The sequence below is a fragment of the Parasteatoda tepidariorum genome, chromosome 11, assembly GCF_982258835.1.
Source record: "Parasteatoda tepidariorum strain Cologne lab strain chromosome 11, Ptep-v5.0, whole genome shotgun sequence".
NCBI classification, from domain to species: domain Eukaryota; kingdom Metazoa; phylum Arthropoda; class Arachnida; order Araneae; family Theridiidae; genus Parasteatoda; species Parasteatoda tepidariorum.
In genome coordinates this window covers 38,637,352-38,651,946 of record NC_141765.1, presented here as the reverse complement: position 1 = coordinate 38,651,946, position 14,595 = coordinate 38,637,352, and the positions used below count along the sequence as shown (strand labels likewise).

At 26.6% G+C, this 14,595-nt stretch overlaps 2 protein-coding genes across 2 annotated transcripts; both read left to right on the top strand.

The window, feature by feature from the left end:
* Positions 1-1,450: 1,450 nt before the first annotated feature.
* On the top strand, positions 1,451-13,880 carry LOC147801352 (uncharacterized). Its single transcript, XM_087154419.1, has 3 exons — positions 1,451-4,673; positions 8,097-8,892; positions 13,450-13,880. Exons 1-3 carry the CDS (start codon positions 4,582-4,584, stop codon positions 13,549-13,551), a joined length of 990 nt encoding a protein of 329 aa, XP_087010545.1. The 5' UTR covers positions 1,451-4,581; the 3' UTR covers positions 13,552-13,880.
* On the top strand, positions 9,355-10,784 carry LOC147801353 (uncharacterized). The gene has a single exon (XM_087154663.1). It carries the CDS (start codon positions 9,665-9,667, stop codon positions 10,601-10,603), a length of 939 nt encoding a protein of 312 aa, XP_087010789.1. The 5' UTR covers positions 9,355-9,664; the 3' UTR covers positions 10,604-10,784.
* Positions 13,881-14,595: the final 715 nt, after the last annotated feature.

The window sequence follows — 14,595 nt, the reverse complement described above, 5'->3', positions numbered from 1 at the left end:
TTGCATATTAAAAAATTCGGGCTACAATAACTTTAATGTACACCCATGTATTAAACAATTAATGTGCATCCATGTATTAAACAATTAATGTGCAACAGATATCTAATTGTTAAGACCTTGAGACATAGGTTAAGACATAAAACTTTAAAAAGGTAGGTATTAAAACTTACATAGTAGCACACAAAATGTCCAATGACAAAATTGAGGTTTGTCTGCTGCAACTAGCAGAGAATAGATATTTACATTTTGAACTTAAAATGTACAAATGTGTGTGTAAATATTTTCTTCCAAAATGAGTGGTTTCAGAAAGTTAAATCGGAGAATTTCTTTGAGAAAATTTCTGATAGACACATGCTAAATTATATTCAGAAAAAACAAAAAAATTAAATAGAAAAGAACAACATACACTTATACAAGATTATTTATGTATTTGAAAAAATATTTTCTTGAATGTAAAACCTGAGAAAAAAATTTTTTTTTGCACAGTTGGTTCGATAAATTTCACAGAAACGAAGAAATTAGGTTTTTATTAACGAGAAAAGTATTTTAAACCCATATAGATTTTTTACGAAAATTGCCCGCAAAAAAATGACAACTAATATATTTTAGTTCGCGGGCCACAAAAAAAGGCTTCGAGGGGGCGGATGCGGTCCCGGGCCTCCTGTTGGAAACCACTGATTTAGACTAGCTGCTGCTTTTCAAATGTTAGGGGTTAAGTCTTACAAATGAGCACCCAATATCTATATAAGTTCAATAACGGTTTGGAAATTACACTATTATTTTAATTTTATTATTTTCAAAGAGTTTTGAGATATTATGAATAACAATCGTAGGCTAATATTAGGGGATGTTTAGAGTAAAAGAGAATATATTTAACTACAAATTGCGCAAAGTGATAAAAATGGAATGTTAGACGCATTTGACATCCGTTCGTCTCGTCACTTTTTTAGACGGAGTGGCTAGGGAAATGTTAGAAAAATAGATCATAATTTCTCAGACATTTCTAAGGTCTACAAATTCTAAATAAAGATTAATTGACTTTCCCATTTGAGTTATTAACACCAAGAAAAAAAATTAAAGTCATTAAGCTCCATATCTTGGGTCAATCAGCGAGACGATTTAGAATCGAGACTAAGCATAATCAAAAGTATTTTTATTCATTAATCCAAAATCTTATACTATAAAATTTCTTATTTTATATAAAAAGAAGGAAGCAAACTTCTTAAACTAAATCGAAATATAATAAATTTTTTTGTGGTAATTAATAAATAATGTGAAATTTTATAATTTTAAAAGTAGGAAAATGAATTTCTTTTAATCTTTACATTTTGCAAGTGATTGGAAAAATGTTCGATTACATTTTTTTATTTTATTTAGTGAGGATTATTCGAAAATTTCTTTTGATCAGGTAATATTTAGTCTAGACATTGGCTTATTCCTTTTAAGACTTAAGAGGCCTCAACCTGCGCCATCTTGAAAACTCTCCGTAATGTTAAGTCTATGGGGGAATTTTCGCTACCTTTTCTATTAAAACTATTAGGGATATATCATAACAATTAATTTTTTATACAAGAAAATAAAAATATGCTTCGGGGTCTTTTATTATTTCTTGCGATAATAAATAATAAGTGCTAAAGAAAATTCATTTTTTTTTAATGAGAAATTTTAAATTACTTTTTGCGGGAAAACTACAAGATTTTTGAAATATTTGACAACGCGCCCATCAAGCAACTATTTTTACAAAGCATTTGAAAAAAAATTCATTCGTATAAGTATTATAGATATTGATAAAAAACACATTATTTCATTTAATTTTTTTGAGACCCGCCCAAACGCTTTGACCCCGCCTAATCTTGTGAGTAGGGAAGTGGTGTAAGTGCTAATTGACCAGTTAGAAGGAAAATCTTCTGGGGAAACCAATCACTTTCTACTAAAGTAGAAAGTGAAAACTGACCACTCATTACGCAAAGATTCTTTTCGTTCTTTCTTTTCTTTTTTTAAAAATTCATTCACGTAGTTTCATTTTGTTAATTTATTTAATGACAAAGGCGCTATAAATTCATAAATACCCGCAAGGGGATCAAAAGGGTGCACAACAACTCTGGATATTCAATCAATAAAAATTCATATTTTCTTTTTAATTATGTAAATTTTCTATTTCAAGAAATCTCAAATATTGCTGTTTGCGTATTACATGGAATCTACTTCAATTCGACAGTTGCATTTTCAAATTTAATGCCAAAATTAACACAAATTTTATTTGCTAAATAGAAGAGGCGTGAAAAAATATTTTTATAAAAAAATTAAGCTTATGGGAACTCATGTCCTTATTTAATTCTAAGAATTTAAATAGATCTTGATCATTATTAAACATTTTTATCGTTTTAAAATAGAAATGTTTTTTGAAAAGCTAATTTTTTGCCAATCAATAATTGGCTTATTAACACTTAATTAATTTATTAAAATTGTCCTAATACAAATAAGATTTCTATTATTTTCATGCAAAATAATATAAAAATTTTAGTTTTTTTTTTTAATTTTTACAGTTATTTTATTTTTTACATTTATTGTCATAGGATTCGTCAAGTATTGAAATATTTTGAGGTGACCAAAATTCATAATTCTTTTACCCTTTTCTAATTTCTTTCTTATTATTAAATAAATAAAATTATTTTCGATAAACTTAATTTTCTTTTTTTTAAAAAAAAAACTAAACTCCCTCCGAAAATATGTTTTTTTTTTATTATTATTACTATTATTATTATTTACTCAATTCTGTGGATGACTCTTACCTCTATCGCCAAGGATATCTTTAATTTTTTTTATTTATAGAAGTATTCAAAAATTATAGTAAATTTTATTAATTTAAGCAGAGACTATCTATTGTAGTTCGAAAAAATCGATGAACTTACCGTTTCGAATGTCGTAAATTTAAGACAGTTATCTGTTTAATTAGTACCAACATTAATCTGCTTAACTTGTACCAATAATAATATATTTTGTTTTTTTTTTTATGAAATCAGCACATAATATTAAAAAAAATAATTTAAAAATGGAATACAGGTGGAATACTATGTGGTAACTCGTAGTTGTGATCACTGACTAATAATAATTATAAATGTGGAAAAATATGTGGAACAGTGTAGTGGTGAGGTCATGCAGGTGGAAGACTGTTGAACCACAAAGCGGATTGTTTGTGCAGGTAAAAAACTCTGTGGTACCAAAAATGTTCAAACATTTCATTATGATAAGATAAATATTTATTTTTTAACATAGCTAATTTTGCTTATTAATCAGTTCTTAAAATAACATTGGAAAATTAAAGGTACATTGTTACAATATATTTGTGTCAAAAACCGTAATTCCATATTTTTGCTTACAGGCTGATATATTATGTGATTATAATGGTATATTAATGTAAACCACACTAAAAATTTATAGTTGTAAGACGGTTAATAAACTTAGACACTGACTAAAGTAAGTTTATTTTTTAAAATGTAGCGTAATGAGAGAAAATCATGAAATTACGTTATTAGAGAGAAACGACTCGTTGTAAAACTTAAATTTAGAAAACTTTCAAAATAATAAACGTCATAATATAGCATTGTTAAGTAAGAAAAATGAATAGCAATATCTTTAAAATAATTTGAAGATACCTATAAATTTGGGATATAAAATCTTTTCGAATATTTGTATAAGTGTTATTTATGCTAATGAAAACGAAGAAAAAGATTGGAAATTAGCATTACAAAATAGCCGCTGCATCATTTGATTTTTATACATAGTTAGATATTCTTATTTTCTAACTCTACAGTCCCTGGTGGGCTTTGACTTTCTTCACAATGGCGCACAACTAAGCTTCCTCTCCACATTTCTTTTTTTCAGTTTATTTATTATTATCATTATCATCATCAAGTTATTAGTATCATCAAGTATTTAAGTAAGTTGATTTTTCTGCACGTTATTATGACGTTGTTATGTTATCCTAAATTTATATTTTCTACTGCCTCTTTGACATATATATATTTCGATTACACGTCCTTTGCGGTATAATCAGTAAGAGACTAAAGTGCTCAAGAGTACTTATCCTTTTTGTTGGCCTGGGCACACCTTTTCCATCAAGAGACAGGTAAATTTATGTATACTAAACTATCTTTTGCAAAATAATTAGCGTGGCTAAACTCACAGGTGTCGAGTTAGTTCCTTACACAATACTTTAGTTTTCAAAGAAGCGAAAAGGGGAGATCACGGTTCAATGGTACATTACTGGAAGGGTGATCGTTTTTCGAAGCTTTTGTGAAGCCTCGTTATTTAGGAACACCTATGAATAGAAATCTTCAGCACTTCTAAAGGCTCAATTATTTAATTTATTTTAGCATGATCATGTAACTAAAAGTGATTAACATACCACTCATCTCCTTTTCTGTATATAAGAACGTGCAAAACTGTCGAGTTTTCAAACATTCGTTACCATTCGTTGCGATGCGTCGTATTAGTAACAGAGCAACCTTTACTTACTTTTATACCATGATTTCATAAAAAAATTTTTAAATTTCTTTGATGTAAGAAGATTTAGCCAGGATGCCTCGATTTAGAAAAAGAGAACGTGATTTACATTTGTCTGCACGTAGAAAGAAAAATAAAGGTCAAAATTTGAAAGCCTGGAGAGAAAGGTAAGGCTATTTTCATTTTTGTTTTTCAAAAATCCATTTCTTCTTAGAATGTATGTATGTTTTTGAAAATCCATTTCTTTTGTTGCTCAATTCTCTATGTGCGATAAAAGTAGTTTTTTTTTTTTTCATCGATGTTATGTAATTCCAATTCAATCATTTTTGGATATTTTAATTTCAAAATTTTTAAATATTACCAAAAATTATAATAAAAAATGTTAAAAAATGCTTATATTTTTGAAATTCTTTTTTTTTTTTAATTATAACCTTTATTTATTTTGTATAGTTGTATAATTACAAAATAAACAACTAAATAAAAATATTGAGAAAGCTGTTCAAATATAATTTTTTTGTTAATTTTCAATTGGTTTACAAAATTACTTTTTTTGGTAAATATAAAAAACTGTTTTAAATTGAAAAGTTGAATTTTTTTCTTCCATTTTTCTTTAAATGAAAAATTAATTTTGACGCGTTTATTTTAATGGACCTTTTCTATCGCAATAGTATTATTTTCTTGCCTTTGGATTAAAAAAAAAACATGTTTAAATTTTAACACTACCATTTTCTATCAGACCGATAGAAAATATTCTGTTTAGATTTTCTTGAAAATATTATTTATTCACGTTTACAATATTATTATTTTCTTATTTCCTCGCATTCCGATTTGAAATTTGTGTATAATAAAGTTATCATAAGTAAAGACTTCATACTAAAATAAATTAATAGCTTAAATACTTGGTTATGAAGCATTTAACTTCTACTAGTTGTACGCCGAAGCTGGAAGTGATGTTTAGAAGCTTGAAAGTGTGGCAAAGAGGATATTTCAGTTTACAATAATTTCATAAATGAATCTGTATTGAATTATTTTAACTTGTATTTCATTTATTTATTAGCTTAATTAATAAATATTTATTTGCGACACTCAATCAAATGCTGAATTAAAAAAATATTTTTGTTTTAAAACTTGTAAAGCTTTAATCTTATAAAGTTACACTCTGTTAAAAATTTCTTTTCTGAATCGGTAAGATTTCCTAAGATTTTGTTTTTTTTTATTATGATGAAATTAAATAAAATGAATAAAATTTGGGCGAACGAAGGTGTTACTATTTTTATGTTGTAACTTGTAAATATTAGTAGGGAAGACTAAAGCCAGTTGACACAAGAGTGGGTTGTAGTTATAACTTATTCTATTTCCTGCTCTTCTATAAATTGTGTCAACTCAAGGATTCCATAGAATGTAACAAAAGCGTAGTGCTAACGTTATATAATAGGAATATAAGCATTTGATTCATTTTTTTTTTTAATTAAGTCATTTTACTCAGGTTTATTTCTGTGTTGATTGAAATTATGACTACTATATAATTTTATGAGAAAGTTTATTGAAGAAAGTTCTGCGTGAATTCTAATAACATGCTACTGTGAAGGGTTTTCGGACAATATTTGTCCTTTAGATCATTTTTTTAGATTTATAGGGCATTTTTTTAGATTTATAGGAAATTTTTTTTTTTAAATTTTGGGGCGTATTTTGCATTTTAAAGCATTTTTAAAGTTTTTTGTTAATTTTTGCCACTTTTCATTATTTTTTGCGGTATTTACATTGAAGTTTCTATACAAAATGAAAATGCTTTGGAGACAATATATTTTCCTTTTTTTCTATTATTTTAGGATATAAAGCATATTTTTCAAACTTTAATTATCGTAGAAAAAATATTGCATTGCTTTATACTTTTTTAAATGACTCATAATGATTTTAAGGAGAAAAACATTCTTTTAGTTCAATATTTCTACTTTATTTAAGTCATGTCAGAAGCCTTTTTAGCGCAATTTTTACATTTTTAGAGCATTTTGTGTACTTTTTAAGGTCATTAGTTGAGATTTTTCAAACTCCGAGCATCAAAATCTGGGCTTTATATATATATACCCAATGATTGCTGGTAAAACAAATTACGTGTAATTTTTTTTATTTAATTTGAAATTGAATAGAAAAAAATATTGGCACAACAAATTTAGAGTTAACGAATAAGTATGATCTGTATTTACATCTTCATCATTAATCGAACTCCGCAAAATCTACCAGATACAAAAAAAAAAAAATAATAATAATAATAAAAAATAAAAAAGTAAAAAAAACAATATTCTTTTAATTTGTGATTTATTTACATCTTATTAACTAATAATCAACAGTTATTTCATGACATGAAATAGTTTTTTGTTCTACGAAAGTTGAAATTACTGTAGTATTCATTCACAAATTTTAGTAGAATTCATTCACATTAATACTACTAAAAGCCATTCTGTTCTTGAGTTCGTGCAAACATTCCCTTTATGATTCGGCTAAAGCCTAATACTGAACATATAAATATTTTCATTACTAATAATTTTTTAAAATGACATTTTATATTACAGATATATTGTTATAACTAAGGCCCGGATTTTGATGACATTTGCATTTTTTTGCATTTTTTGCATTTTTGGACATTTTTTGTCCTTTAGGGCATTTTTTTAGATTTATAGGGCATTTTTCATTAAATTTTTTGGCTTATTTTGCATTTTTAAACATTTTTTAAATTTTTTCCAATTTTTATTATTTTTTTATCATTTTTTATTATTTCACTGGCTTCTAAACAGTGAGGAAAATCTCTAGAATATTAACAGGTGAAGCAACATCTTTTCAAATTAAAGAAGAATTGTCAGTAAGTGAGACCGTCTTTTTCAAGTACGCACCAATAACATCAGTAGACGTTGAAATAAGCTTCTCAGGTATAAGAATTTACTTTTAGACAAGAGACGCTCGTTTACATTTCAAAATATCAAAAAAAATTTAATAATCCAATGTAATTCTGATATTTAGTAATATTATGAGATTTATGAGATAATATTATGACAAAATGAAAATGTTTTGGAGTCAGTATATTTTCCTTTTTTTCTTTGTTATTTTAGGATATAAAACATATTTTTCATACTTTAATGAACGTAAAACAAGTATTGCATTGCTTTATATTTTTTGAAATGACTCATAATAATTTTAAAGAGTAAAACATTGTTTTAGTTCAATATTTTTACTTTATTTAAGTCATGTCAAAAGGCATTTTTAGAGCAATTTTCGCATTTTTAAGGGCATTTTTCGCACTTTTTAAGGGCATTTTTTTCACTTTTTAAGGGCATTTATTGGGATTTTTTAGGTCATCAAAATCCGGGCTCTAGTTATAACAAATTGGATTAGTTCATGACAGTAAGTTAATATTTCCGTTCACTAAAAGGGCAAATAGTTTAAATATATTTAAGCATACATCACGCAGTGACCAAAAATAAAATTTTCAGCAGGAAATAAATGAGAAAAAAATGTCTGATTCAAAAAAAAAATGAAATATATATTGATATTAAAAAATTTGATATAATTATATGTTAATTATATTTTCCTTTTAGAAAAGCGAGAGAACTGGCAGAATTAGCTGAACAGCAGCAGTTAGAACCACAGCAACTAGAACATCAAGAACAACATCATCTAGAGCAACAGCAGCAAGGACACCGAGAGCAACAGCAGCAAGGACACCGAGAGCAACAGCAGCAAGTACAACAGCAAGGACAACGAGAGCAACAGCAGCAAAGACATCATGAGCAATATCAGGATGTACAGCAACACAGAGAAGAACAAGAAGAAGGGTATGATATCGAACCAGCTCAACTCTTGCGCACAGAAGAACTTGAAGGGAGAAGAATAATTGATATTGTCTTTTTCCTGAAGCAAGTACGGAGTTTAGACAATCATAGCAATTTTGGGTGCAATTTCTCTTCAATGGAAATAATATCTGAAGAAAGGAAAGGCTTACTTTCTGGATTCAAATTCAAATGTCGCATGTGTAATCTAATGAAAACCGTTTGGTCAGAAGACACAGATTGTCCTTCCAAAAACGTGAACACTGATGCTGTGTCTGGTATTATGACAATTGGATGCGGTTTCAACAACTTGGAAGAGTTTTTTGCTATAATGAATATTAAAGCAATGAGTTACAATCTTTATAGTAAAGAACATGAGAAAATCTGCGATGCTTGGGAAAAAACAGCTTTGAAAGAGATGGAATTAGCAGCAGCTGAAGAAATGGCTTTAGCTGTAGCAAGAAAAGAGGTAGATCAGGACGGTATACCACTCTTGACAGTAGTCGTAGATGGAAGTTGGGCGAAACGTTCATATCGGACAAATTTCACTTCCCTTTCTGGTGTCGTAAGTATCTCTGTTTCATTAATTTTCGATAACATTAATTGCATAAGTAAACATATATTTCTTTACTTATTTATTATTTTTTTAACCTGATAATTACTTATACAAAATGTGATTCTAAATTGTTACAAGCACTTTAAATAAATTAATTTACGCTTTGAAGCCAACAAAATTTGAACAAAATTTTTTGAAACAAAAATTTAATTGAAATCGTACTTTATTTAAATTTTTTAACTAAATCTACATTTAATACTTTTAAATGAAATATATATCTGATATATTTTAAATTAAATATATATTTAAAATTTTTTAAGTTAAATATTTAATATCATAATACCACTATTATAATATCATAATAATATTTAATATCATAATATTTAATATCATAATATTTAATATCATAATATTTAATATCATAATATTTAATATCATAATATTTAATATCATAATATTTAATATCATAATATCATAAACCGAAAGTATGAAAATAAAATAGAATAAAACTTTTTTATTCTCCATATACAAATGTCTTCAGGAGTGAAGCACCCTATTTTTTTTCGTTTTATGTGTGATAAAAAAAAATCAATTATATTTTTCTTATCCACAGCAAAAAGGGGAACTTTAGGGAAAAACTTAATGAAACTACTGCTGAGTTTTCTGATGCAATATTTATTAATTTATTGCAAAGTGGCATACCCCACTCCGCCAAAACCTTGTTTCTTTTAAAACTAGTACGTCAGAAAATTTCTCCATAAAGAATCTTACTTTTAATAGAATGCATTATTATTCATTTTCCAAAGCTATTTCATCTGCTAGAAATATCTCACTTCAATTAAAATTGACAAGGATTCCATATCTAGTAACTTTTTACTTCAGCAAAGTTTCAACAATGGGGGAAAAAGCAGAAAAACCAGATATGAACTCTCAAATATATGAAGAAAAGAAAGATTATGTGTTAAAATCCTTAACTTTAGATGAAGTATCCAGGAAGAGGCTGCAGTTGGATACCACTCTTCAACGCGATTCATCTCTATGGGTCGAAGAGAGAAGAAAACGAATCACTGCTTCCAACTTCGGTACCGTTTGTTGCAGGCTGCCTCACACAGGGTGTGGAAATTTAGTGAAATCGCTACTATATTCAAATGTGGATACTAAAAGTATGCAGTATGGCCGCTTCAACGAAAAACATGCAATTGAACACATCGAGAAACATTTGGACATTCGTGTTCAACCCTGTGGTCTCTTCGTAGATGAAGAAGATTTTTATTTAGGGGCTACACCAGATGGACTTATTGATAACGATGGCATACTTGAGGTCAAGTGCCCCAGTTCGTGCAAAGATATGACCCCTGAAGAAGCTATAGCAAAAAAAAAATTTACTTTCTGGAAAATTGATAAAAAAACAAATAAAGAGGAAATTAACTTAAGGCATAAGCATTATTTTCAAGTTCAGGGGCAATTACATATAACAAAACGCAAATATTGTTTATACATAATGTGGACCCCTAAAGGAGTAAAGATAGAAAAGATTTTCAAGGATGACAGGTTCTGGAATAAAGAAATGAAATTAAAACTTCAACAATTTTATTTTGATTGCATTTTGCCAGAACTTGTTGATCCTCGACATACGCGGTCAATGAAAATTAGGGAGCCTGAATATATTATAAAAGCGCAAAATGAAAAAAATCTTTCTAAAAAAAGGAAACTATTGTAGTATAATTGTATTAGAATAATTGTTAAGAAGTAGTTTCATAATTGCTTATAATTAGCTAAAATACATTTTTGTTTATAGCTAATGAGTCTGTCTGGTGTGACCCCGAAGTAAAACTTTTTTTTTTCATGCAATAGTTAACAAGATTTATATTTTGTTTTTCCTTGTGTTCAGTTGCATGTTTATTAGACATGAAATATATATATATATATATATATATATATATATATATATATATATATATATATATATATATATATATATATATATATATATATATATATATATATATATATATATATATATATATATATAATATTATATATAAATATATATATATATATAAATATATATATATAAATACATATATTTAATATACTGCAAACTGAATAAATGAGCAGTTTGTTTTAAAAAAATGCAAATTATAATTGGCTATCTTATGTATTGTTATTTAGATAAATTTATGTCACAGTTATTGTTACTTCAAATTTTGAATCTTATAATAATTTTGTTCATTCATATTCAACAATATATATATATATATATATATATATATATATATATATATATTCGAAGATTTTTGTCAAACAGTTCAAAATATCAAAATAGTTCGCTTTTGAAAAATTATATTGTAGCTTTATTTTTCATTCCGTGCAACTTTTCTCAAGTTTCCAATGCTCAGTAAATTTTTTGCTTGTAAATTTATAAGCTTAAGCCTGTCTAATAGCATGACCACGAAATAAAAATTTTTTTTCACAGATAAAAAATTAGCAGGATTTATTTTCTGTTTCCGATTACTTTTATTTGCACGATTTTTATTCATTATCATCGCAAACTTATCTATATTCAAAACATAATCGCAGTTGCCCAAATTCTTCTCTACCTTTATCTATGCTTGTTTTTCCCTTTGTATATACTGCACATATAGCTAATAAATATATTTTTCTAATTTAATGTTAGCTAAATAAGTGCACATCTTTTAAATCGAAATGAAAATTATTTGTATATTATCTATTGTTATTGAGACAAATTTACGCCACGATAATTATTACTTTAAATTTTAAGTAATGGTAAATTTTTCTCAATTCCTATTTAACCAAATATCATGCATATATATATATTTAGAGAGAGAGATCAGTTGATATAATTTAAAATAGGGTTCCATTTACTGGTAATAGAACTTCATGGATATTTGCCTTACTCTATATAGTTAGCTCGTTTTTTTGGAAATAATTATTTTGAAATTTTATATTTCATTTCTTACAATTTTTTTAATGCTTCTAATGCTTAACTCGGTACATTTTTTGCTTGTAAATTCACAAGCATAAGCATGTCTGACAGCATGACCGCACTTTAAAATTTTTTTTTTCACATATAAAAAATTAGCAGGATTTTTCTTTTGTTTCCGATTGGTTTCATTTGCACGATTCTTATTCATTAGATTTCCTCCAACAAAACATCATCGTAACTGCTCAAATTTTTCTCTACCTTTATCTACTATGCTTGCTTTTCCCTTTGTATCTACTGCACATAAACATTGCTAAAATTATTCAGTTAACTCTGTAGTAGGCAATACTTTAAATTGAAAATTATATTTACTTTAAATTGAATTATTGAGCTTTGTTTGTTCACCCCGTCATATCATTCTTAATAAAGTGAGTTTGTTATCTTTATTATAAATGATACTTTCATTCTTTGCATCTAAATAATTTAATTAATAATAAATTTTCGCCGAGTATACCGTAATTTCCTTGTCACCCACTATATTTTCAACAATCAAAAATCATCGTAGCTATTAAAATTTTTTCTTAACTTCTAAGCATGCTTTTCTGCTGTAAATACTGCTTATAGCTAATACATTCTTTTTATTTTGTTTAATATTGTTTTATAATTGAAATTTAATAACCATTCTACATCTTGTTTTAGAATTGCAAAGTATTATTATGTATCTTATGTATTGTTATTTAGATAAATTTTTTGCCATAAAAATTTTATTTGCAATTTGAAAAAATGTTAATATTTTATTCAATACTATTAAACGAAATGCTATGCGCATACATGCATGAATCTAATTAATTTATGCGTAAATGATTTTTACCAAAGAGTTTAAAATAAACATCAAAATAATACTTAAAAAGAATACTATATGAAATAATGACCTACGTTTTCTGAGAACTCTTTTTTACAATTTCATTATTCTTGTATATCATTCTAACATTACAACTGATTTTCAACGTCTGTAATGCTAAGTAAAATAAAAATACTTTTTTTCGTATATAAGAAAATTATGTGGGATTTATCTCTTGCCTCCCTTTTCATTCATGTGCATGTTTTTTATTAATTATATTTCCTCCTAGAAAACGTCCGTTCAAATTTTTCTTTATAGTTATCTAAAGCTTGTTTTGTTTTGGCCTTTGTATATACTGCACATAAACATAGCTAATAAATACATTTTTACATAATGTAAGCAGAATACTTCATTATACATCCTGTTTTGAAAATGCAGTTAATAAAAGTTTACCTGCAGATTTTTATTAATTTGTCCCTTTATAAAAATAAGAAGTAACTGGCAATATTCATTCATCATCACTTCTGAATATTATTCTCTGCTTTTATTATGTTTTCGCTTCTTATTATTATTCAAAATTAGAGGATGAAAAATAAAATTGTTCTTTATTTAATAAAAAAGGCATTATAATGCATTATTTCATGATAAATATATATACACCGTTTAATAATCTTAAATTGTAACATATTACTTCTACTTTTTAAATTAGTTAAGAAAATGTATACACTTATTATAATGAACAAGAAAAAAACGAAATTCTAAAGGAAGAATTTTCTTTCAGTTCTTATCACGTTCGGGGAAAATATTGAATGAGTTTTTGTATCAATCAAAAGTTAACTATGAATTTCAAGAACGGATTTCTGGAAGTACGGCACAACAGTGAAGTAGCAAATGTATACAATTTTGAACTTAATTCCAATAAAATATGAAATTAAATTATCAATAAAATTTGAAAATTTTAGGGATTTAGACTAATATTGATACTTGAATCTGTAAAAAAAATATAAATGATAGCAAATCTCAGGGAAAAGATCATTTTGTTTAATAAAAAATTAAATTTGTTTCATTTTCCCTGCCACCGGCGTATATATACGCCTTTTCGAGTACCATCCTTTGCATTGCGCTGCTATAAAGAAAACTGCTCCAACGATTTGAATTGATTTTTTTTTTTCATTTTCTTTTTTTCTGACGGAATATTAATACGGAATATAAAACGGAATATTTCGTATTCATTATTATAATTGCATACATTTTCAGAACTGATTCTAAATTTTAAAAGTAAAAGATAACATATTACTTTTAAAATTCAGAATTAGTTCAGAAAATGTATACAAACATAATAATGAATACGAAAAGTAACTACCTGAATTTTCTTTCAGCACTTATAAATTATCACTTTCGGGGAAAATATTAAAAAAGTTTTCATATCAACCAAAAGTTAATTATGAATTTCAAAAATGAATTTGTATATGTATTCCACAACAATGACAGAGCAAATTTATAAAGCTTCTAATTTAATTTCAATTAAATAGGATATAAAAATATCAATAATAACACCATAAAAAAATTGATTTCTGGAATAATTCATATTAGATTTATGTTACAATCAGTAAGAAAAAATTTACATGATCGCAAAGCAATCATATGAGTGTCAAGATCATTTTGTATAAATTTGAAAAACTGTTTATTACAACAAAATAAATCAAACAGTGTACACTTTTCAACTCTTGTTAGAGAGAGATATGAATTACGTAGTGAGGAGTTCTAGTCAAGCAAATGTCTTATTTGAGGAAGGAAGAAAGTTTTCAATCGAAGCTATCCTATATCCTAAAATTCTAAGCAAAACAGGTTTGTCCAGAAAATAAAATAAGAAGAAAACCACGTTATTTGAGAAGGTTTGAGGCAAAGAGGGGTTTAGGAAATGGGT

Coding starts and splice junctions, on each gene's coding strand:
- LOC147801352 (XM_087154419.1), top strand. CDS start 4,582: ATGCCTCGATTTAGAAAAAGAGAACGTGATTTACATTTGTCTGCACGT. Junction 4,674..8,096: donor TTGAAAGCCTGGAGAGAAAG/GTAAGGCTATTT, acceptor TTTTCCTTTTAG/AAAAGCGAGAGAACTGGCAG. Junction 8,893..13,449: donor TCACTTCCCTTTCTGGTGTC/GTAAGTATCTCT, acceptor ATTTTCTTTCAG/TTCTTATCACGTTCGGGGAA.
- LOC147801353 (XM_087154663.1), top strand. CDS start 9,665: ATGCATTATTATTCATTTTCCAAAGCTATTTCATCTGCTAGAAATATC.